Consider the following 23845-nt stretch of genomic DNA (forward strand, 5'->3'; position numbering starts at 1 on the left):
TCTTTATGATGTTCAGTGTAAAGTTGCTGTTATGATAACACTCATCCAGTTGATCCAGCTCCCTCCTGTATAACTCCTCCTCACCATCTGAGATTCTGCAAACAACAGTTATGTTACCGGCAAGTTTATAGATGGTGTAGAGGCTGTGCCTCGCCACTTGGTCATAGGTATAGAGAGAGTAGAGCAGTGGACTAAGCGTGTGTTATTGAGGTGTGGCAGTGCTGATTGTCAGCGAGGAGGAGGTGTAATTTTCGATCTGCACTAATTGTGGTCTGATGAGAAAGTCAAAGATCCAATTGCAGAGCGAGGTACAGAGACCCAGGTTTTGAAGCTTGTTGATTAGTAATGATGGTGTTGAATGCTGAACTGTGATCAATAACAGCAGCCTGACACAGGTATTGCTGTTGCCCAGGTGGCCCAAGGACAAGTGGAGAGCTAGAGATGTCAGTAAAGGTATGATTCCATTGCTACTATTGTCATGTTTTCAGTAGGGGGACCAAAGCTGTGATCAGCTACTCTAGATACTTCTTTTATTGATTACATATGTTCATTGGCTGGACTACTTACTTGTTCAAATGTGACTTATTGATCTTTTGTCAGTAAGATATATGATTCGCCCCAGGTTGTGCATGATCTCTTAAGCATAGCATTTTCCAGTATGGAGGACATTCTAGAAAGCTTTGTTCTTATATCCACCATCTAAGATCTTAAGCAAACTTGACAGGGTGCATGTAGAGACTCTTTGTGGAAGAGTTTAGAATTAATACTCATCCTTAGTGTATTTAAAATAAGATTAAAGTTTAAGACAAAGATGAGATTTTTTGTTTCTTTAAGAGGATCATCATCCTGTCGCCCTCTGTTCCACAAGTGGATGGAATTCTATTACTTCTTAACGAAGATGGAATCTTGATAAGGAAGATTGTAACATTTACTGGGTGTAAGTAGGAATGCAGAATTAGTGTGGCACTCTAATGAACTAGAGCAGACAAAAGTGAATGGCCTACAGCTACACCCAGTTCATATATTAATGTTTCTCATGGCATTACCAAAACCAGTCATCACGTTGACTATAAAACAATTCCCTTTTGTAAATATAATTCTGTTGCTTTCACCACAGTTGATGTCTGACCTGCTGAATATTTGCAGTATTTTCTGCTTTTATTTGAAATTTCCAGCATCGGCAGTTTTATTTTTTTTCTTCCAACTCTATGCCAGATGCTGTTTTGCAAGGACTGGAACGTTATGCCGTGAAAAGCAAAATGCTTTCTCATGCAAAGGTAATTGATTTGATGCCGTACAGGTTTCCCAGACAAATCCTCTGATTTTCAGCTCAGAGCACGACATTCCTGTCAATTTCTTTGCTCACCATCAGTTTATTAATCAGCAACACCGTTCAGAGTGTGGATGTTCTTCCTCTCCCAAGCTGCCTAAGGATGAAGCAAATTTTCAGCTGGTCACAGTAACAGCTGCCATACAGTCAGCATGCATGTTATTCAACAACAATTAATCCAGGCTCTAATTTTAAAGTGTTGAATGCTTGCTGACTTTGACCAGCTGTTAAAGAAACTCGTTGCAAATTTTCTTCAGTGTTTCCTGGACTATTGAGAAGCAGGAAAGTGCACTTCACAGGCGCCACTGAATAAAACTGACTTACTGGTGAAGGGCACAACTACAACTTGCTGAAGTTTTAGCAATTTTTCCTCTAATTGTCTTCTTTTCGCATTCTGGTGTATTGTTTAAAAATTCATTTAGACAATTAAACCACAAGACAAAGGAGCAGACTTTGGCCATTTGGAGTCTACTCTGCAATTTGATTTATTTTCTCTCACAACATTTTTCTGTCTTCTCCTTTAACCTTTGATGCCCTTACGAATCAAGAAGCTATCAGCCTCCACTTTAAATATACGCAATAACTTGGCCTCCACAACCACCTGTGGCAATGAATTCCACAGATTCACCATCCTCTGGCACAAGAAATTCCTCCTCATCTCTGTTCTAAAAGGACGCCTTCTTTTCTGAGGCTGTACTCTCTGGTCCTAAACACTCACAGTAATGTAAGCATTCTCCCCACATTCACTCTATCTAGGCCGTTCAATATTTGGAAGGTTTCAAAGAGATTATCCCACAGGCCCAGATCTATCAAAAACACTCTGCATACATTAACTCTTTCTTTCCAAGGATCATTCTCGTAAACAAGCTCTGGACCCTCTTGAATTGCTGCACATCCTTTCTTAGATTTCAGGCCCAAAACTGCTCACAATACTCCAAATGTGGTCTAAAAACTGTGTTTAAAAGCCACAGTATTACATCCTTGCTTTTATATTCTAGTCCTCTTGAAATGAATGCATCTGCAGCGTTAGAATTTCAGGACAATTTTATAGGTTCATTGTTAGTATTAGTTAGCACTTTATTCGATTTTTTTTAGTTAATTGAATTTAACCTACCCAGGTACCTCGATGTGATTTGAAGGTTCAGGCATCTGCTTGCTCATCTAGTTGTTTAGCAATGGAAGTCCCTCCATTGCTGTTTATTTCATCACAGAATTTTATTGACCTTCAACAGATAGGATAGCCCTGTGGGTATGACATGCTGTGAGCAACAGTGATATCTGGAATATTGTATCAGTTCACAAGAATGATCCTGCGAATGAAAGGGTTAATATATGAGGAGCTGTTGGTGTCTCTGGCCTGTCCTCATTGTAGTTTAGAAGAATGAGATGGGATCTCTTTGAAACCTATTGAATATTGAAAGGCCTAGATAGAGCGTACATGGAGAGGATGTTTCCTATAGTGAGATGGTCTAGGACCAGCTGGCACAGACTTCAGAACAGAGATGACGGGGAATTTCTTTAACCAGAGGGTGGTGAATCTGTGGAGTTCATTGCCACAGGTGACTGCGGATGATGTCATTGTGTATATTTAAAGCAGAGATTGATTAGTAAAAGTGTGAAATGTTACAGGGAGAAGGTAGGAGAATGGGTTGAGAGGGATAATAAATCAGTCATGATGAAATGAATGAACAGACTTAATGGGCCAAATGGCCTGATTCAACTCCTATGTCTTATGGTCCTAGAGTCTTAAGATCTTAATGTCTTTCAGGGAGGGAAATATGCCTGTCTGATGCTGTCTAGCCTGCGTAAAAACTCAGATCCAGCAATGGGGTTGATTTTTAACTGCCCCCCTTGAAATGATCCAACAAGCTTCTTCATTCCAGGGTCATTTAGGGATGGACCATAAATGCTGGCCTTAACTGTGAGGTCTTCACCTTATGAATGTTGAATTAAAATATGGACAGAGAAATGGAAAGTGGTGAGCATTTTAATGATTGGATGGATTTATAAGTATGGCTAATTTTTTAAAAAATATGGCTTAAATCTGGATATCTCCATCCTAAACTCCATTTAACCATAAATAATGCAATTAACTAATTATTTGAAAACTTTGAATATTAAATTGTGGTTAAGGAATAAGATTTGTGTGGTTACCTTGTGGAGCAGGGCAGCAACACAGACCTGGTGAGATCAACAATGAGTTGCAGTGTGCTGTGATTCCATGTGTTCGTCACAAGATATTTTATAGTGCTCTATGTTCTACAGTTTATGAAGTTTCTGAGAATGCACGGAACAATTGAAGGTCACTAAAGAAGAACAAAGGGAAGACCATGATAGACTTGATAAAAGAAAAGTGAGAGCTGATTTAGATCTACAAAAGGTAGGAAATGGTATTGTAGGAGCTGGGATTTTCCTTCACATTTGTCAACAATAAAATAAAAAAGATTCAAAGATTTTGGATCCTTGAAGCAAAGATTTAACAACCCAAAGATGAAATGAAAGAACAGTATATCCATGTTGTACAAATGGATTTAATAGTTTTACAACACTTAATTGTATCTACCATGTGTTCATATTATCATGGTGGTACTTATATTGCCATATTGTACTAACGAGCAATGTTATTTCCTACTCTATTATTAAGAACCAATTCAAAGGACAAAAACATGTCTTGGATTTGTGAGGGAGTATAACTTGTGCTCCACAACAGCAGTCAAGGTGATGATCAGAAAGCTTCTATATTATAACTTTCCCAGGCTTTAGGTAATAGAGATTTGCAGAAGCTCTGTAAAACCATTTATCTGATCAAAATCAAAATTCAAAGAAATCCTCTCTCTGAAAAGTGGTTTAGTTTTGCTGCAAATCCCAAAGACATACTGGTAGATTAATTGGCTACTGTAGATTGCCCCTTGTGAGATGGGCAGCAGGAGACAAAGAAGTTGAGAATAGGTCAATATCTGTGGGGTCTGAAATGATGGAATTGTTCTCAGGGTCAGTATAGACTTGATGGGCTGAATGGCCCTATTGACACTTATGAAATTTGGAAGCATGGTGAAATTGAACACTGGTATTATGCCTTACACACTGCTGCTCCAAAAAAAACCTTTTTGGTGTCTGCATGGGATTGTTAGCATCATAGTTAATGTCCTCTGTTACCTTCCTGTACAATGAAGATTTCATGTTCATTCTCTGAGATAGGTGAACATATATAGATGATGCAGTTCAATTATGCTATTTTTCCTTTGGCTGCAAGTGACTCTTGCTGATCATGAAATTATAAATTAAGGTGTATCATAACATTGTCACATCAGCAGAACAGATGCTATTCACATGTATTTATGCACAGGTATCGTTTCAAACTAGTATGTCATATGTGGTCTTCATTTGAAGCAAAATATCAAATCTATACTCATAAATATATTATTTTTCTATTGGTAGATTCCAACATTATTCATTGCTTCTAACGGAAAACATTTAGTGGTAGATTAAAAATCCTAGCCAAAGTGTGAGCAGGAGACTGTCACAAGCTAGTTCAGGCTGAAGGGGTACACCACCCTCTTCTCAATTACAGAAAACTCTCTGAGCCCTGGGGCTCCTTTTTGGTGAAGCTATCTCAGTTTGACAGCAGAGTACTACCTTATGTGCTTCCTCTGTTACTGTTGAATTCTGTGAGGATTTCATGCCAGGTTTCTGTATGTTTTTATAAGTTCTATACAACCGTCAATCTTTTGCCTTTTATGCCCCTAGTGGTAAACTAATATTACCATCTCCTTTCTGTATATAAATGAAAAAAAAGAATTTAATATTTAAAGAAGGCTTTAGAAATGTTCACAGTTAGAGCCAGGTTTCATTGGAAAATCCTTATTTCCTGCTTTTTTATTGAAATAAAATCTATTTTATGATTTTTGCAAGAGGTCAAGGGACTGGATGTCTTTTTTTTACACAGGCTAAGGCTACTTTTGCTGTCCATGATTACAGTAAAATCTATATTCTTATGATTTCTGCAGGAGGTCAAGAAGCTTGCATCTGTGTGTTTTATTTTTAACGGGGATGTAGCTATGGTTGTCTGGTGTTGCCTGCGATTTATAATCAATGGATGAAGTTAAGAAGGAGGTTGGTGGATTAGAATGCTCAGATTCAGATTCAAATTTATTCATGACATGGGCGTCAAAATGTACAGTGAAATGCACCACTTTGTGCTAACAACTAACACACCAGGAGGATGCACTGGGGGCCAGGCCGCGAGTGTCACCACACATTGTGGCACCAACATTGTGTACCCAGCATGCTCAGCAGAACAACACAGGACACAACAAAGCAGAGTATACCAAGAGGCATAGCAGCAAGAACAAAACAAGTCCCTTTCCTCTTTCCCACCCACCTGTGTACACAACTGTGGTGAACTACATATACCTGTCTGGGCACGCCCCCCCCCCCACCCCCACTGACTGCACCTGTGGCTCCTCCCACTGACCGTGGCTCCTCCCACAGACCCCGGTATAAAGGCGATTGGGGCCTGAGCCCTGCCCTCAGTCTCCATGATGTAGCATGGTGGTCAATTGCTGCTTGTCCTTTCTTCCAGTCAATAAAAGCCGATATCTCGCCTCACGTCTCCGAGAGTTATTGATGGTGCATCAACAACACAGTCCTGTAACCCGATGATTAATTAATATTCCAAATGCAATGTCAAAAAAATACAAATTAAAATACCTGTTCCCAATTGAAAATAATGTTCTTACAAAGAGCATGGTAACACTTAACTGCTTAACAACCTCTCAGCATGCCACCTCTTCCCCCACCAGCCATTGCTCAACTACCTTCCCATCCTCCTCCTCCTCAGCAAAATTTCATCAGTAGTCCACCCAATCCTATTTCCTTTTCTTCCACAAGAAGGTATATTTAACTAAATTGAAACCTGTTTATTTTCCAACTGCTTATGTTTACGTTCAGTACATAGGAGCCATTACGGCTTCCTGTCAGCTCCCAATGTTCATTCTCTTTATTTAATTTATTTACTATATCTAATAAATTTGCAGGAAAACACTTAATTATAATCAATATGTCAAGCTATTTTTCACATTGCAGTATGAGGGCTAACCACAATTGATTAATTTTTCACAAGAGACTTGCTTTACTGTGCAGTGCAAAGGATAAAATTGCATCTGTTCCTGCTCCCCCCCCCCCCCCCCCCCACGCTCTGTATTCTTACAGCACTGAGTGATTTTCTGTGTCGGAAAACAGCTGAAGTGAAACTGAGTGCTTTTGGATATTGCAAACGATAGGGTAGTCGTGTCAGTTGTTAACAGCCAGCAGGTCGTTATTGCTTCTATTTCTGCTGTTATTACAGATGAATTTAGTTACTTTCCAGTGTCAGGAGTCTATTACAGCTGTTACATGAGCTGACCCCCTGCCTTCTAAGTCTTGACAGAATTTTTGTAAAAAAAATAGCTGATTAGAAAGGCAGACTACCAGCACTGCTTCGGCAGTGGAAACCAAATTACAGCTCTGTTTACGATGCACATTGGGCCACCCTAAGATATCCAGTTTTATGTGTAAATACACTAATTCTGATTATAGCTCTTGGATACTGGCCAGCTAAGCAGTCGGCCTGAGGGTTGTGCATTAAAACTGCGGAGCTTGTCGGAATCAGTGCGTCTGACATAAGACAGCTCTTTGATTAGCATGGGACTGGGTGGCTGCCTCGTTTCCTGCCCCTTCAATAGCTGTTCACTGTATTCAGAAGCAGGGAGCCATTCATCAGCAAGGCAGTCGCATCAGCAGAACAGACTCAACTCTGCGCCTCGCAAAAACTGAAAGCTAAGCGTTTGGAACTACGAGCACTCCAGCCTCTCCTGCCGAAGTGGAGACCGGTTTCAGAGAATTTTGTGAGGAGAGTGAAAGAAAATACAGCTGTGTGTGACGCTGGGCTTTAATTAGCTGCATATCTCGCAGGAATAGATTGATTCACAGATACCTGCAGGAACAGTGTTCCTCAGCTGCACGCACACATACATACACATATACGTGCATTCTGTCTGTGTGGCAGCAGCTGCGGGGTATTTGAACTGAAGATTGGTTTCTGATTTATGTATTCTGCTTGTCCTTTATCATTGATTGGATTTTGCTAGATGTAGCAAAGCACTTTCTCTGTGTTCAAAGCGTTATACTAATCCTGTGGCAGGGTGGATTGACATAGCATCCTTCGCTTCCTGGGTGTACTGCTGGGGTCAAAACCCAAGGCTGGGTTTCTAATTTGTTTGGGCCTTTTGTGTTCTGGCTCACAGTTCACCAAGTACTCCTATGCTGAATCGAGCTATTGTCTGGGATCCTGGGGCTTTCACGCTGCAAATCGCTGGCTGTTCTTTGGCTCAGAAGCCACATTATGTGCTTTTTTTCTCCTTATGTGAGGCTGGAAGCTATAAGCAGTGGTGATTTTAAATGAAGTGTAATGCATTGTGGGATGTGTGTAAAATTGGATCTGTTAAGACATAGGAGCAGATCTGCGGTCCGCTGTGTGGAGGAGGCAGTACCAGAATGTTTGCTAATTCTTTCAGCACGTTGACTTATTTCTAACCAAATAGAGTGCAGCAAGAGATATGGAGCCCGGCTCACATTGCTAGTGGATTAGACTGCGTGCAGACTCCAAATGAAGAAAACACGGAGTACAACCTTACGCCGAGCTTGGCCTAGCTCGGATTTTTCAGACCGGGCTTCGGACCGCATCAGGTCCCGGAGCGAGAAGGACTACCGCTTGCACAAGCATTTCCCACCACCCTTTATTTCTACTGCACCCAGGGGATATCTAACTTCAGGTTTGTAGACTATTTTGCTGCTTTTGGGGAGATGGAGGACTGGAGGGAGTAGTGGGGATCTGTCACAAAGCTTTTGTTGCTCACTGAAGTACATTGACATGTGTGAATGGTAACATAAATGGTCCTGATTAATGTTAACAAAAGCAGATATCCTCCATTTTGACTTCGTGGAAGATGCACGTTAAAATCTTACAAAATAATCACAATTGCATGTTAGCCAAAAAATTAGTAACTGAATAAGGGTGAAATGAATGTATACTGATGTGATGAAATCCTGGAATTTGTTGTCATAGCAGCAGTATCCATCTTCTGTGTATTTGGAGGATTTTACGTTAGTTCTCCATTAGTATCGGCTTAATTTTCTTTGTCATTCAATGAGCTACTGAGAATTGTCCTGAATGGTGTTGGTCGCAGCTCCCTCCCACCCTTCATTCATGTGTTTTTTCTTTGAGGAGGTTTACCATACTATCTGTAGTACATTTGATTAGATTAATAGCACTAGTTTCGGCAAATCACGAAGTAAATGCCCAGTAATATAACTATTTATTATACTGCTGTGCATATCTCTGACTGACCACTTAACCTCTGTTGAACTCAGACATTGCAGTTAAGGTGCCTTTGCAGTGTCAGCGTAAAGTGGTTTCAGTTTACGACAGGTGTGTGGTTGTAGTGCAAGTACAGCCTGAGTCTGGAGTCAGTTCATGACCTTACTGATAGGGATCGAGACTCTGCAGAGCTGAGAAATGTCCCTCTGCTTCAACTCAGTGTCAATTCCAGCCTTCAGTCCCAATTTGCACGATGCACATTTAATGCTTTGCAAAGCGGAAATCAGTTCTCACCGTAGTTCAGTTCATGGCACAGTGATTGTAGACCAAGCATATTCTTAGAGATCTCAAGTCAACAGTTAAAAGTGGTTTTCAGTTTTATTCTGGACAACATGCAGTTCATAACATAAGGCCATAAGATTATAGCACATATCCTTTCTGTATTCATTTGATGAAGAAAACTTCAGGATTTTCATTATCTTTGTAAAGATTTGATGTACGAGCATCATAGGGGAACTTTGTGCATTTGCAACTAGCAGAAGGAAGTAGCTCTCAAACCACTTCTATTCTCACTGCACAGTTAACTGCTGGAAATTTGAAGAAAACAACTTGTGGATGCTAATTTTCACCTTCTGTACTGAGAAATGTTAATCCTATGTTCAATAAATCTTTTTGAAAGTGGACTTGAGAGCAGAAATCAACTCTGAGGAGACTGTTGCATGGGACTCCGTACTAAGCCATTGTAATGCCTTGTGACACAACTCTAGTTTGTTATTTCAACTTGCTGATTCTAGATAAACACTGAATTCTATCACATGCATTGCATCAGTGCTAATGATAAGTACTGGCAAGCTATGATTTTGTTAGTAAAATGGTTAGAGTTTTTGAATCACATACACAGACAAAACCGTTACTTGAGTTTGAGTTGACCTAATTTCGCAATGAAAAGCCTAAAACTGGACCGAAGTTAATTCAAGAGTGTGAGAATCTGGTTTCAGGAAAGTGGTGAGCTTGGCTTGACTGAATTATCCTTCTTTGGTATTTGGGCTTCTCCAGTGTTTCTGGGAGCAAGTGCCAAGTATTTTCAAAGGAAGTGGCAAATGTAATTGATGGCTTTGGCAGATGCAGGAAACCTATATTTGCTTTTAGCTGCTGTTGCTATAGTGGTCACATAGGAATGTTTTTAGAAAATCCCCTAGAATTTTACCCACATGCTCGAATTGATCTGAAATAATACTACACATAAGTGCTTTATTCATGGCATGTGTGCTTGCTTGCTGAAAATATTAAAATTTGGAATCTGGATAGCACAATAATTTTCAATTACATTTCCTTTAATAATTACATGCCATTAAAAAAGAATACATTCTGACCATATTTCTGCTTGGAAAAAAATGTACATGTAATACTCAGCAGGGGAAAACGTATACAAAGGGCTCTATTTTTCTCTTTTGATTGCTTTCATAAGTTCTGAAAAAAAAGTTCAGCTCAGTGTCACCCAGCATTTGCACTTCACGTGCATGTCTGGCCCAGGTTAACATTCAAATTAAAGCATAATGAGGAAGTGGTAGACCACAGCCTCAGCTAGTGGTATGGACTTCTTGCCCATGGGACTAAATATACGCAGAGTTCTTCTCATTGGTAGATATTTTAACCACACATGTAGAATCATGAAATCATGGACTTGTCAGAGCATTGGAGGCAAATGTTTGGGCCATTGTGTCTTAGCTGGTTCCTAGAAGAGCTATCCTGTCAATCATGTTCTCTTTCCTCATACTCGCGAAAGTTTCTCTTTCTCAAGTGCCTGTCCGGTTCTATTCTGAAGACACTGATTGCTATGTGTGGATAACTATTGTCCTGTTCGGGTTAGAGTCTGGAAGAAGCAAATCGTGCATCCATGGGCTGTGCCTGTTTTATGGAGGAGTGTTTAGCTCAGGGTTAGCAGATGGTTATTTTCAGCTATCTCATCAGTGCACCTCCCCACCCCGTTTTGATCCGCTGCCCTAACTCCCGCGAACCATCACCATTATAGAGCAATGAAAAATAAAACCAGATGTTACAGCAGACACAAATGACAAATTTGCCTCTTGATCCAGGATGGGATCAGACAGCACAGTGCCCAAATGCAAAACAAATGAACTCAGACTGTTTATTTTCAGTTTTAACCTCTGATTCCAACCATCATCAACTAGTACCATACCGAGCCATGTGAAAGCTGAGCTCTAAGACTATAGGTTTAATTGCTTCATGTAGTATTACTGAACAACACACCAAGTCCAACAGTTGACAGGTTTACCTAATGATCAATATTCTTGCTCTAAAAATATTAATGTACTCTGGCTTAGCCAAGTAATCGTTCTTTCATTTCCTTAAGGAAGTTGCTTTCTTCGCAGGAAACCTATAGGAAGTGATCATGTTTAAAAAAACCTGCTGTGATTTAAGATAAATATGTTCTTTGTCACACATCAAGTAGTACGTGGGAGGACCCTGAAGTGAGTAAGTCGTTTTCTGTTTGTGCAATTATTTTTAGCTTTTATTTCTTTTAATGTATTTTAGAATCCTTTTACATTGAAACTGTGTTGGAAAGACAAGACTGTTGTTCATTCATGAATGATTGAGTCAGCTGGTGAACTTGATAAGGCAGGTAACAGAATGCAAGCTGTCAGGCACCATTAATCTATGAAGTATCTGCAGAGCACTAAATATCCTAGAGCTAGTCTGTAGATATAAAGGTGAACTACACTCGGGATAGTAATAATGTTGTACATGGCTTGCTATACTTAAGGCTTGAAAATTCACGGATTGATGGATATTACCTATTGTAATGTTACTGACAATGCTGTATTGATTTATGACCTACCAAAGGATAGTTGGTGACAAATGCATTTGAAAATCAGAATGTGTGTTGCTGATGATGGACATTAATCTCAGTTGAAAGCATTGCTCAATATAAGCTTTCTTCATTACAGTGTATTTTTAGTGTCATTAAGTCTCAAGGTGGTCTTCTCAAAATAATTAATCTCAAAACTGGGACGCTTTGCTGTGTTAAAGTTTCTATACCACAGGTTGCTGTTCTTGTAATTATTTAATGCTTCTCCAATGAACCAGAAATTATCTAGAATCATTATATCCCAAGATACACAAAGCTCATGCAGTGATGTTAAATGTGAAATTTAATTGATTTTCTTTACCATAGTTTTTCATAATTTTGGAGGATAAGAGGTTGCACATGGTTTTTAGCTATTACAAAACTTGATGCGTCAACAACTGATGCTTTCATTTAGCACAATCTGCCAGTTTTGATTGTATTGAACTCTCAATTATTCTATTTGGCTTTTCTAAAGTAAGTCTGAATCATTGTTTCTTTTCTTCTGGATCAGGTATAGCTAGCTATCTGTTCTATTTCCCACTGACACATTTTTCAATGGGATACCTCAGTGATTCAGTGTCCCAATAGGTATCATTGGACCATGGAATAGTGGAAGGATTCTTCATCATAGACTAACTGTGCAAAGTCTGATATAACTCTAGTCCAGTGAAGGCATGTGTGGGATCACCAGATTGCAACTCAGTGAGATTGCCTACTCAAGCATTTTGAGGCAATTGCAACAGCGCTATCGGATTACAATAATAAAAACGTATTATCTCTCATATCCAGTAATTTCTTCCCGTCCTCCTTCTCTCTTTTTTCATTCCCCATTCTGGCTCTCCTGTTACCCTTCTCTTCCCCTCACCTGCCTATCACCTCCCTTTGGTGCCCGTCTTCCTTCCCTTTCTCCCATGGTCACTCTTATTAGATTCCTTCTTCAGCCCTTTACCTTTTCCACTTATCCCCTCCCAGCTTCTAGGTTTATTAAAACCCCTCCCCCACCCACTCACCTTTCTCCTCACTTGGCGTCATCTATCACCTGCCAGCTTGTACTCTATTCCCCCCCCCCAGCTTGTACTCTATTCCACCCCTAGCTTGTACTCTGTCCCCCCCCCCCCAACCCACTCTTAGTGTGGCTTCTTCCCTCTTCCTTCCCAGTCCTGATGAAGGGCTTAACCCAAAACATCACTTTTTATTCCCTTCCATTGATGCTGCATGATCTGCTGAGTTCCTCCAGCTTTTAATGTGTGTTACTCTGGATTTACAGCATCTGCAGAATCCCTTGTGTTTATATCCAGGCCTAGCACTTTACATTGGTGTGTGGCCTGTTTATTCAATAGGCTATCAAATAGCTCAACTACCTAATGTACTTTTAGAATTAGTGGCATTTCTCAGCAAACAAGCTGAGACCTGAAGCGATGTGTGGATGAGAGCAGCTAGCTGCTACTTCCAAGATTGTCCTCTTCAAATTGTGTTCTGCCAATTTCCATAGCTGTCCTTCAACTTAGTTGCATAACCTTGGGAAAGATCAGCAAGCACCATTCAACGCACACAAAATGCTGGAGGAACTCAGCTGGCCAGGCAGTGTCTATGGAAAAGAGTTAACAGACTATGTTTTGGGCCGAGAACCTTCATCAAAATAAAAATTGAGAAGTCAGAATAAGAAGGTGGGGGCAGCGAAGGGAGAAATACAAGGTAGTAGGTGATAAGTGAAACCAGGAGAGGGGGAGGAGTGAAGTAAAGAGCTGGGAAGTCGATTGGTAAAAGAGATAAAGGGCTGGGGAAGGGGGAATCTGACAGGAGAGGGTAGAAGGCCATGGAAGAAAGGGAAAATTTGAGCACCAGAGGGAGGTGACCAGAAGGTAAGGAGATAAGATGAGAGGGGGAAATGGGAATGGGGAATGGTGAAGGTGGGGCATTACCTGGTTTGAGAAATTGATGTTCTTGCCATCAGGTTGGAGGCTACCCAGACAGAAAATAAGGTGTTGCTCCTCCATCCTAAGTGTGGCCCCATTGCGGCACTGGAGGAGGCCATGGACTGACATGTTGGAATGGGAATGGGAAGTGGAATTAAAATGGGATAATGGGAATGGGAAGACCTGATAAGGGTCTGGGCTCGAAGCGTCGTCTGTTTACGGTTTTCCATGGATGCTGCCTGGCCGGCTGAGATCTCCAACATATTGAGCATGTTGCTTGAATTTCCGGCATCTGCAGATTTCCTCTTGTTTGTGGAAGCACCATTCTACAGTTGCTTATTCAAAGTCTCCACTGGTTGTTGGAAATACATATGTAGTTGAAATCTCCATGATTGAATTATCAATGTAAGATTTTTTTGGGATCTTGGAACCTATTTATAAGTTGTGATAGAGCACTTCTGCCCTTTGGCCTGCCTAGTCCATGCTAAACTGTTATTCTTCCTAGACCCATCGACCCACGACTGGACCATAGCACTCCATACCCCTCCCATCAATGTACCAATCCAAACCTCTTAAATATTGCAATCGAACCCTCATTCACTGTTTCCACTGGGAGCTCATTCCATATTTGCACCATCCTCTGAGTGAAGTTCCCCTTCAGTTTACCATTAACTATTTCACCGTTCACCCTTAACCTATGACCTCTAGTTCTAGCCTCACCCAACTTAAGTGGAAAGAACTTGCTTGCATTCATTGTCTACATACCCTTCATAATTTTGTATACCTCTATCGAATCTCCCCTCATTCTCCTACATACATATATTGTCCCTCCCTCATTGCCCTACAGCAGGTGGTAGCGAGCCAGTCCTTCTGGTGAAGGTACACTCAATGTGTTCTTGGGTACAAAGGACCTGAATTCCTGAATTTTCAAAGAAATGGGATTGAATGCAGTTAACTCCCCTTTCTTGGAAAATGAAACCTCTAAGAACTACCTCAGAAGTTCAGGATTGTTGGTTATTGACTGACACTATTGTTAGCAGCGATAATATTCAAATATATTAAAACACAACAATGATAGTCTTTCACATAAAATGCTGAAGGGACTCAGCAGGCCAGGCAGCATCTATGGAAAAGAGTACAGTCAACGTTTCGAGCCGAGACCCTTCATCAGGACAGGACAATAATTGTAGTTGTTCAGTAGGCTAACTCAAAACTGGTGATGAATCAGCATATAGGAGGGAGCTAAAAAATCTGACTGAGACATACCACAACAATTACTTCTTACTCAATGTCCGCAAGACCAACGAGATGATTGTTGACTTCAGAAGGAGAAAACCAGAGGTCCATGGGCCAGTCCTCATCTGAGGATCAGAGATGGAAAGGATCAGCAACTTAAATTCCTTAATGTTATTATTTTGGAGGACCTATAATTGCACAGCAGTGCCTCCGCATCGATTTGGCATGATATCTAAAACTTTGACAAACTTTTATTGATGTGTAGTGGAGAGTATATTGACTGACTGCATCACAGCCTGGTGTGGAAACACCAATGCCCTTGAATGGAAAAAGTAGTAGATATGGCCCGGTCTATCATCTACATGAAATGTTGTAGCAAAGCAGCATCCATCATCAGGGACCCCCACCACCCAGGACATGCTCCCTTCTTGCTGCAACCATCAGAAAGAAGGCACAGCAGCCTGGGACAGACATCACTAGGTTCAGGAACAGTTATTACCCTTCAACCATCAGTGCTCCTGAACCAAAGGGGATAACTTCACTCAGCTTTATCATTGAAATGTTCCCAAAACCTATGGACTCACTTTCAAGACTCTTCATCTCATGTTCTCAATATTTATTGCTTATTTATTTTTTATTATAGAAACATAGAAAACCTATAGCACAACCTACAGGCCCTTCGGCCCACAAAGTTGTGCCGAACATGTCCCTACCTTAGAAATTACTAGGCTTACCTATAGCCCTCTATTTTTCTAAGTTCCATGTATCTATCCAAAAGTCTCTTAAAAGACCCTATCGTATCTGCCTCCACCACCGTTGCCGGCAGCCCATTCCATGCACTCACCACTCTCTGAGTAAAAAACTTACCCCTGACATCTCCTCTGTAGCTACTCCCCAGCACCTTAATCCTGAGTCCTCTTGTGCCAACCATTTCAGACCTGGGAAAAAGCCTCTGACTATCCACACGATCAATGCCTCTCATCATCTTATATACCTCTATTAGGTCACCTTTCATCCTCTGTCGCTCCAAGGAGAAAAGGCCAAGTTCACTCAACCTTATCTCATAAGGCATGCTCCCCAGTCCAGGCAACATCCTTGTAAAATTATTAATTCTTCCTTTTTGTTTTACAGTTTGTTGTCTTTTGCACACTGGCTGAAAACCCCAAGTTGTTGCAGTCTTTCAATGGTTATTATTCTATTATGGATTTACTGAATCTCAGGGTTGTATATGGTGACATATGAGTACTTTGATAATAAACTTACTTTGAACTTGTAGAGTGGGCTGTTCATCATCTGTCACCAAGACAGATGCTTTCATGGCAGATTATCAAAGAGGTTTTAACATGTATCCTGAAGGATGGATATAGAGTAATTTAGTAAGAAAGTAAACCTTTTGGTTCACCAGTCCACACCAACCATGAAGCAATCCTCTACGCAAATGTTATTCCCATTAATTTCCCTTCAACACCACCTTATGTTCCTGCAGTCCAATACACTGGAGCAATTTACAGTAGTCACTTACCTTCAGTGGTCACTTTATTAGGTACCCCCGCTCATTAATGCAAACATCTAATCAGCCAATCACATGGCAGCAACTCAATGCACACGAGCATGAGACAGTTGTTCAGTTGTTGCTCAGACCAAATGTCGGAATAGGGAAGAAATGTGATCTGAGTGACTTTGACCACGGAATGATTTTTGGTGCCATACAGGGTGCTTTCGCAGAAACTGCTGGTTTCCTGGAATTTTCATGTGCAGCAATGCAAAAGCAACAACAAAAAAAATCCAGTGAGTGTCGGTTCTGCGGTTGAAAACACACTGTTTGTGAGAGATATCAGAAAAGAGAATGGACAGACGTGTTCACAGGAAGGTGACAGTAATTGAAATAACCTCATGCTACAACAGAGATGTGTAGAAGAGCATCAATGAATGCTCAACGTAGTGATCCTTGAGCTACAGCAGCAGAAGACCATGAACATACACCCAGTGGCCATTTTATTAGGTACAGGAGGAACCTCATCGTGTGGCCACTGAGCGCATCTTTCCGATGTTGTAGTATAAGAGACTGACTTGAAGAGGAATGATACTGCTTTGGTCCAATACAGAGAAAAGTAAGACTGCACAGATGGATGGAATTAGAGGTTTACAGTATGTGCTGAACAAAGTTGTAGGTACTGAAATATATAACAGACATTACAATACATATTCCTTCCTCTATTAATTTTTATGAAAGGCTAGTCAGAAGTAAAAAGAAGCTCTTTCTTTATTCTATCCTTAAACACTTACCGTACCTTAAAGCTAGCTGACACAAAGTTAGTCTGGGATATGAGAGACAATAGGTTTGTTTAGAGTGAGAAAGTGTGAAGTATGAGCTAAATATGATGCCTCCACTGAATATGAATGAACTATTGAATTATAAAATAGAAGCAAGGCACATACTGAGGGGTGTGCAGCTTCTCAAACAAAAACAAGGAAGATTTGAAACATCCAGCTGGCCAGGCACTGTCTGAGGAGAGAAAAATGGAGTTGATGTTTCAGATCTGATTAAGAAGTCTTCAGCCTGAAACATTGACTCAGTTTCTCTCTGCATAGATGCTATATGACTTGCTGAGTGTTTCCAGCATTTTGCTTTGCTTTAGATTTTCACTATCACCTGTCTTTTGATCTTTGAACCCAGGTTTTAAGGTTTTCTTAGAACCAGAATGGCTGTTCTAAATCAGTTTTTAGTAGCTTCCTGGTGTTGATGGGATTGGATTTAGCCAATTTAATACCATTGGCTGTTATTGGGAACTGGTGATCTTTTGAGATATTTGGGCCCAGAACTCTTCACTGAGGAACTCCTACAGTAAAGTCCTGGAATTGAGTTAATTGATCCCCAATAATTATAACCACCATCCTGCTGTATTAGATAAAGCCCTCGGCACTGCAGTGATTTATCATTCATTCCCATTTATTAATTAGAACTGCTTAGGGGCAAGCCTAGTTAAATGTTGAATTGAATTGAATGGATATCAGGGTCACCTCATCTCTGGTCATGTGTCTATGTTTGAACCGAGGCTATAATGAGATCTGGAGCCGAGTGGATAGAAACATGGAAGCATAGAAAACCTACAGCACAGTACAGACCCTTCAGTACACAAAGCTGTGCCGAATATGTCCTTGCCTGAGAAATTATATAGGGTTACCCCTAGCCCTCTATTTTTCTGAGCTCCATATACATGTCCAGGAGTCTCTTAAAAGACCCTATCGTGTCCACCTCCACCACCGTCGCTGGTAGCCCATTCTACACATTCACCACTCTCTGCGTTAAAAAAACTTACCCCTGATATCTCCTCTGTACCTACTTCCAAGCACCTTAAAACTGTGACCTCTATGCTGGCCATTTCAGCCCTGGGGAAAAGCCTCTGAATATCCACACAATCAATGTCACTTATCACCTTATACACCTCTATCAGGTCACGTCTCATCCTCCGTCGCTCCAAGGAAAAAAGGCCGAATTCATTCAACCTATTCTCATAAGGCATGCTCCCCAATCCTGGCAACATCCTTGCAAATCTCCTCTGCACCCTTTCTATGGCTACCACATCCTTCCTATACTGAGGCGACCAGAACTGAGCACAGTACTCCAAGTGGCGTCTGACCAGGGTCCTATATAGCTACATCATTACCTCTCGGCTCCAAAACTCAATCCCATGAATGATGAAAGCAAATGCACCGTATGCTTTCTTAATCACAGAGTCAATCTGCGCAGCAGCCTTGAGTGTCCTATGGACTTGGACCCCAAGATCCCTCTGATCCTCCACACTGCCAAGAGTCTTACCATTAATATTATATTCTGTCATCATATTTGACCTTCCAAAATGAACCACCTCACACTTACCTGGGTTTAACTCCACCTGCCACTTCTCAGCTCATTTTTGCATCCTATCAATGTCCTGCTGTAACCTCTGACAGCCCTCCACACTATCCACAACACCTCCAAACTTTGTGTCACCAGCAAATTTACTAACCCATACCTCCACTTCTTCATCCAGGTTATTATATGTTCTAAACTAAGTATCATGGAATAAGCCTCTTGTATATGACCTTATTGGTACTCTTCCTGCCACCCCTTATTGGAATAAAACTACAGTGGTAGGAATTTATTTACAAGAATTTTGCAATATCAATACTGAAATAAGGAAAGAAGTACCAAGAATAAATTACATGTCAGAAAACTGCCCACTTCCGGAGTGAAGTACTACTGGGACCATTTTTACTTTAAGTTGCACCACTATGAAAATTTGACCAGTCCCTTCCCATTGTAGCTCACCTTTGCACAGTTTCTCAAATGGCAATCCCTATTTCTAGGTCTGCTGGCCCTCTCTTCCCTCGAGCTGACTCATACATAGATTTGTGGTCATACGGTAGACCCATTGCATTGGGCAATGGTAACTAATGAATTTTGTTCCTGTGGGCCCATGGTTGTTGACTAGGCATGCATTTGCCCTGTACTAACTTAAACTGAATTTCTGTACAAGAGATGCCATCTTTCCCACTGCTGACATTTTCCTCATGTAGAGTCTGCAACTGTTTTGTGCTAATTGGTAATGATTGATTGCTTTAGTTTGTCAGTAACTCCATCAGTTATATCATGCAACCAACAGATGGTACACACTAAGCATGTTGGGCTGTATACTTGTATTTTACCTCATATTTCTAATCTACAGTCCATAGCTGAGGTTAAATTCTCGTAAGTATGATATATTAATCAAATATAAAGCACATTGTGGAGGAATTTAGTGTTTCTGCTGCTATTGATTGCTCAAAGCTCCATTCCAGATGCACTATAAATTTGAACTTTATCCAGAACATTTTTCTTGTAATATATTGCTCTCATCCACATACTGAAAGCCAATTTTCTTTTTTATATATAATCGAGATTGAACATTATTCCAATGGTAATTCAGAATTCAATGTAAAATCACACTAATGATGTTTTCATCTTTTCTATCGTATTTTTGGATTCTCTTGCCTAGCCCAGTTATATATTGTACAATCCCAGGTTTTTATGGAGTTTATTTCTCACATTGATCTTTTTTGTTTAAACGGTAGTGTTCTGATATTTGTTCTAAATTTGTTTTCAAGAAAGATAGTTGAAGAGTAATTGACACAGCAGGGCTACATTGAAGGAATGCCCCATGAATAGTTAGCAAATGCAGGAACAAAAGATTTCACTGACATGCAGTACTGTGCAAAAGTCTTTTATATATGTATATATAAGCTGGGATGCCTGTACTTTTGCACAGTAATGTATTTTTCAATGTGGAGCGGAGAGCGAGTTTGTAAATCTGGTGGGAGCAAAGAGTGTTTGGAATGGCAAAGATGGAGAACCATGGGAAGAGTGTGGGACAGGTGACAGAGAAGGAGAGCCAGGGCTGGGGAGTGGCGCAGGTGCAGGCACACCCAGCACTGAGACACCAGGCAAGGTCATTCGATTCCAAACAATTGGTTTATAGATCCATTACAGAATGTCTCTCCGGTGCCTCCCGCTCCCTCCCTCTCTGTTCCCCTTTTCCCAACCATGATCCCCCTTCTCCCTGTCCCCATCCCACTATTGTCCACAACAGAATCAGGTTTATCATCAGTCACATACGTCATTTTTCTTTTGCAGTAGCAGTTCAGTGCAAAAAAATTAGGAAAGGACTGTGCAAATGTACTACTATTGAATACAGAAGAAAGGAGGTTATGCTGCAATTTTGTAAATCTTTGTTAGACCCTAGGTAGAGAAGTGCATGCAGTTCTGGTCACCAAAGTATAAGAATGTGATAGTGCTGGAGAGGGAGCAGAAGAAATTCTTCAGTAATGGGAAGAGACTGGAAAAGTTGTATCTGATCCCTCTGGAATGGAGAACGTATATAAAACTGTGAGGGATATACATGCAGGAAACCTTACAGAGGTGGGTAAAACCAGAGGACATACATTTGATTTAGTTTTAGGGGAAAGAGATTTAGAGGGGATAAGAGAGAGAATCTCTTTCGCTCAGAGTAGTAAGTACCCGGAATACACTGCCTGAGAGAATGGCTGAAGGAGGGTTGCTGACAACATTTAAGAGGAGTGTGGGTGAACACGTGAATCACCGAGGCATAGAAGGTTAATGGGCCAAGTGCTGAGAGATGGGATCGATATAGAAGGATGCCTACTGGTTAGTGTGGATGGAATGACCTGCTTCAATGTCGTACAGCTCTGCAACTCGATACATATGCTGCGGGCTACAAATAATTTCTGTTTGGAAATCATAAAGTGTTTGCCGTTCAAATCACGCCAACCTTAAAATTTAAAATTTTATTTAAAATTGATCAGGCCTGACCAAGGCGTCAGGCTGAACAATACATTATCCCACCCCACCATACCTCCTCACCACTACATACTGTACACATTATGTCATTTTATGTACATTCAATCAATCTATGTCTATAAGAGTTACTTGTACATTGTCTTTTATAGGATTGCTTTTGTGTTTATATTAATTGTGTTTTTTATTGTGTTCTTTATTCTTATTGTATTTTTTAATGCTGCATCATATTCCGAGTAACAATTTGTTCTCCTTTACAGTATGACAATAAATTTTGAATCTTGAGTCTTTAATGCAATAGTTAGCCCCCACCCCCACACCTCCCCATGTGCTATCTATTGAATTTTAACATGGGATTGGTTTTTAAAATATTGATTCCGTATACCATGGGAGAATGGGAAAAAAAGACTGTAACCACTTCTTTGAATTCTGTTCAGAGTAGAAAACATTAGGCCTAAGATTTGTTTGTATAACAGATTGTGCAGCAAATTGTAGAATTATCATTTGGACATGCTGCAGAAAGCTTAGCCAGTGAAGTTGCTGAATCTACATGCTTTAGTACTCTTCTGCTCAAGGCTGAAGGATTAAGAAAAATAATGCTTGTTTCCAAGGGCAACAGGGCATTTACACAGTCAGTCTCATTGTGCAATTCTGAGCCCAGGAATGCTTCTGTGTACTAAATTATCAAAATATAATTCAAGGCTTCTTGGAATAAGGAGTTTATAAAGTCTTTAATATGATGGAGGTATGATCTGCCCCTCCCCCAACAGTTATTTTCCCTTTCACTGCGTGTAACATATAGTCTATACCCCATGCTTGGACTGCCAATTTAATTAGTCATGGAATTTAACAGCACTGAAGGAAGCATTCAGCCCTTTACTTCTGGCTCTCAGGAGGTTCAGCCCACTTACTTCCCTTTCCCTCTCTTTTTCATATTCCTTTTAAGTATTATTATTTCAAATAGTTATCCACTTCCCTTTGAAAAGTAATATATTTTTCTGCTTTCACTGCAAGGAGTGCCTTGCATTTTAATTGATGAAAGGACAGGTTAATGAAAGAAGAATGGTATAATAATTTAAATGTAGTTTATACTGTGGTAAATAAAAGACAAAATCTATCTTTTGCTTCAGTTAACATAATTTGTATTTTTATAATTATTCAATTTATTTCTGTATAAAAGACACGAGAACAAATGTTTGGGTTTTATAAGGCACAATTTACAAACCAAGGAGAGCTTGAAAGGAGAATAATTTCAAATCTTAGTATAACTTAAGGACTTTCCAAGCACCTTTTACCTAACTGCATATCAAAAATCTATTCATGGTTATACGAGGGGTGATTGGTAAGTTCGTGACCTAAGGTAGAAGGAGATGAGTTATACAGCTCTCGTTACGTGCACATGCAGGTCAACTCTTTCAGTGATTATGCAGAAGGTTGTAAGTTAATAACTCATCTCCTTCTACCTTAGGCCACAAACATATCTATCACCCTTCATAATGTAAGAATAACTTCATAAAGTAAAACGTTGGATAATCTATCTTCTAGCACTGTGGTTCAATTCTAGCTGAGCACATCAGTATTCAAGAGAAATATGCAGTCTTTTATTCTCCGCATTCAGAAAACCTGTATAAAGGACAGCTGAAAAAATTCAAGAAAAATTAACAAGGCGAGTACAAGAACTAAGAGTGGAAGAATAATGACTGAATAGACTGTGGTACCATCTCTAGAAAATAAAATGATCAGAAATTACCTCTTAGAGATGTTTCATATATGAGTTTTCCAGAATGTTTTCATCCTAAGTCAGAACTAGGCCCCATAAATGGAAGATATTAGCTAATAAATCCATTGTCCAGAGAAATTACTGGGAATATAGTTAGAACCTGGAGCTTGTTTCCATGTGGAGAGGTTGAGACATAATAAAAGTAAACTGGAAATAAAGGAAGAAGGTATAAATGGAAGATATGAAAGATTGGATGAAGCTTAACTGGAGTAGAATGTCATGGCACTGAACTGTTGGATCAAGTAGCTTATTCATAGTCTGTAAGATTTTATGTAATTATTTGCCCAAAACTTAAGAAATAGAAGCATATATAGGCTATATATGGGCTAAATATTCTACTACTCCATGAATCCATAACTGATTACTTACCTCAGACCCACTTTCCTGCACTAATGCTATGTGCCTTGATTTTCTTTGTATCTATCTATCTATCTATCTATCTCTCTATCTATCAGTCTCTGCCTGTCACTCATTCTTTGGGGGTACCCTTCTGTTTTCATGGATGTCTGTGAAGAACAAGACTTTCTGGTTGTATATTGTATACATTCTCTGATATTAAATGAAACTATTGAAGTATTGAGTGCATTGAGGGCCTCCTCATCCCTCTGAAATAGAAAAGTTCAATTATTCACCATTCTGTTGATGAAAAAGATTCTCTCCATTCCACCCTGATTAGTCACTCGCTCATTTTCAGACCATGACCCCTGGCTGTATACATCTCAGCTAGAAGAAACTTCGTGAGATTCATTGAAATGACCTCTCATTCCCTACCTCAAATGGTATATAATCCAATTATGTTTAACCTCTTCTCATATGACAAACCCACCAACCCAAGATCAGTCTGGCAAATTTTCATGCGCGCTCTCTGTTGTATAAACTTTGGATTTAGAAGTACAATTAGTAGACCTATTTAAATTACAGTTATCAATCCAGATCTGTGCATGCCTTTTTTTTTGTATATTTTTGACCAAGGTAGTTGTCTGCAGTTGAGAGCAAAAATTCCTTTCATTCGATACCTGATGT

At 40.1% G+C, this 23845-nt stretch overlaps 1 protein-coding gene across 3 annotated transcripts in view; it reads left to right on the plus strand.

The window, feature by feature from the left end:
• stox2b (storkhead box 2b) overlaps window positions 1-23845 on the plus strand; it is a 169506-nt gene that overhangs the window by 19444 nt on the left and 126217 nt on the right. The window contains exon 1 of one of the 3 annotated variants that reach the window (XM_073048088.1): window positions 7082-8142. The exons of 1 other annotated variant lie outside the window; for it this stretch is intronic. In XM_073048088.1, coding sequence (XP_072904189.1) covers window positions 7977-8142 — 166 coding nt within the window. In that variant the 5' untranslated portion in view covers window positions 7082-7976. Of the gene's footprint in view, window positions 1-7081; window positions 8143-23845 lie in introns of those variants that run through there. One more of the 3 variants, XM_073048092.1, reaches the window with a different exon arrangement.

This window comes from Hemitrygon akajei, chromosome 6, assembly GCF_048418815.1.
Source record: "Hemitrygon akajei chromosome 6, sHemAka1.3, whole genome shotgun sequence".
NCBI lineage: Eukaryota > Metazoa > Chordata > Chondrichthyes > Myliobatiformes > Dasyatidae > Hemitrygon > Hemitrygon akajei.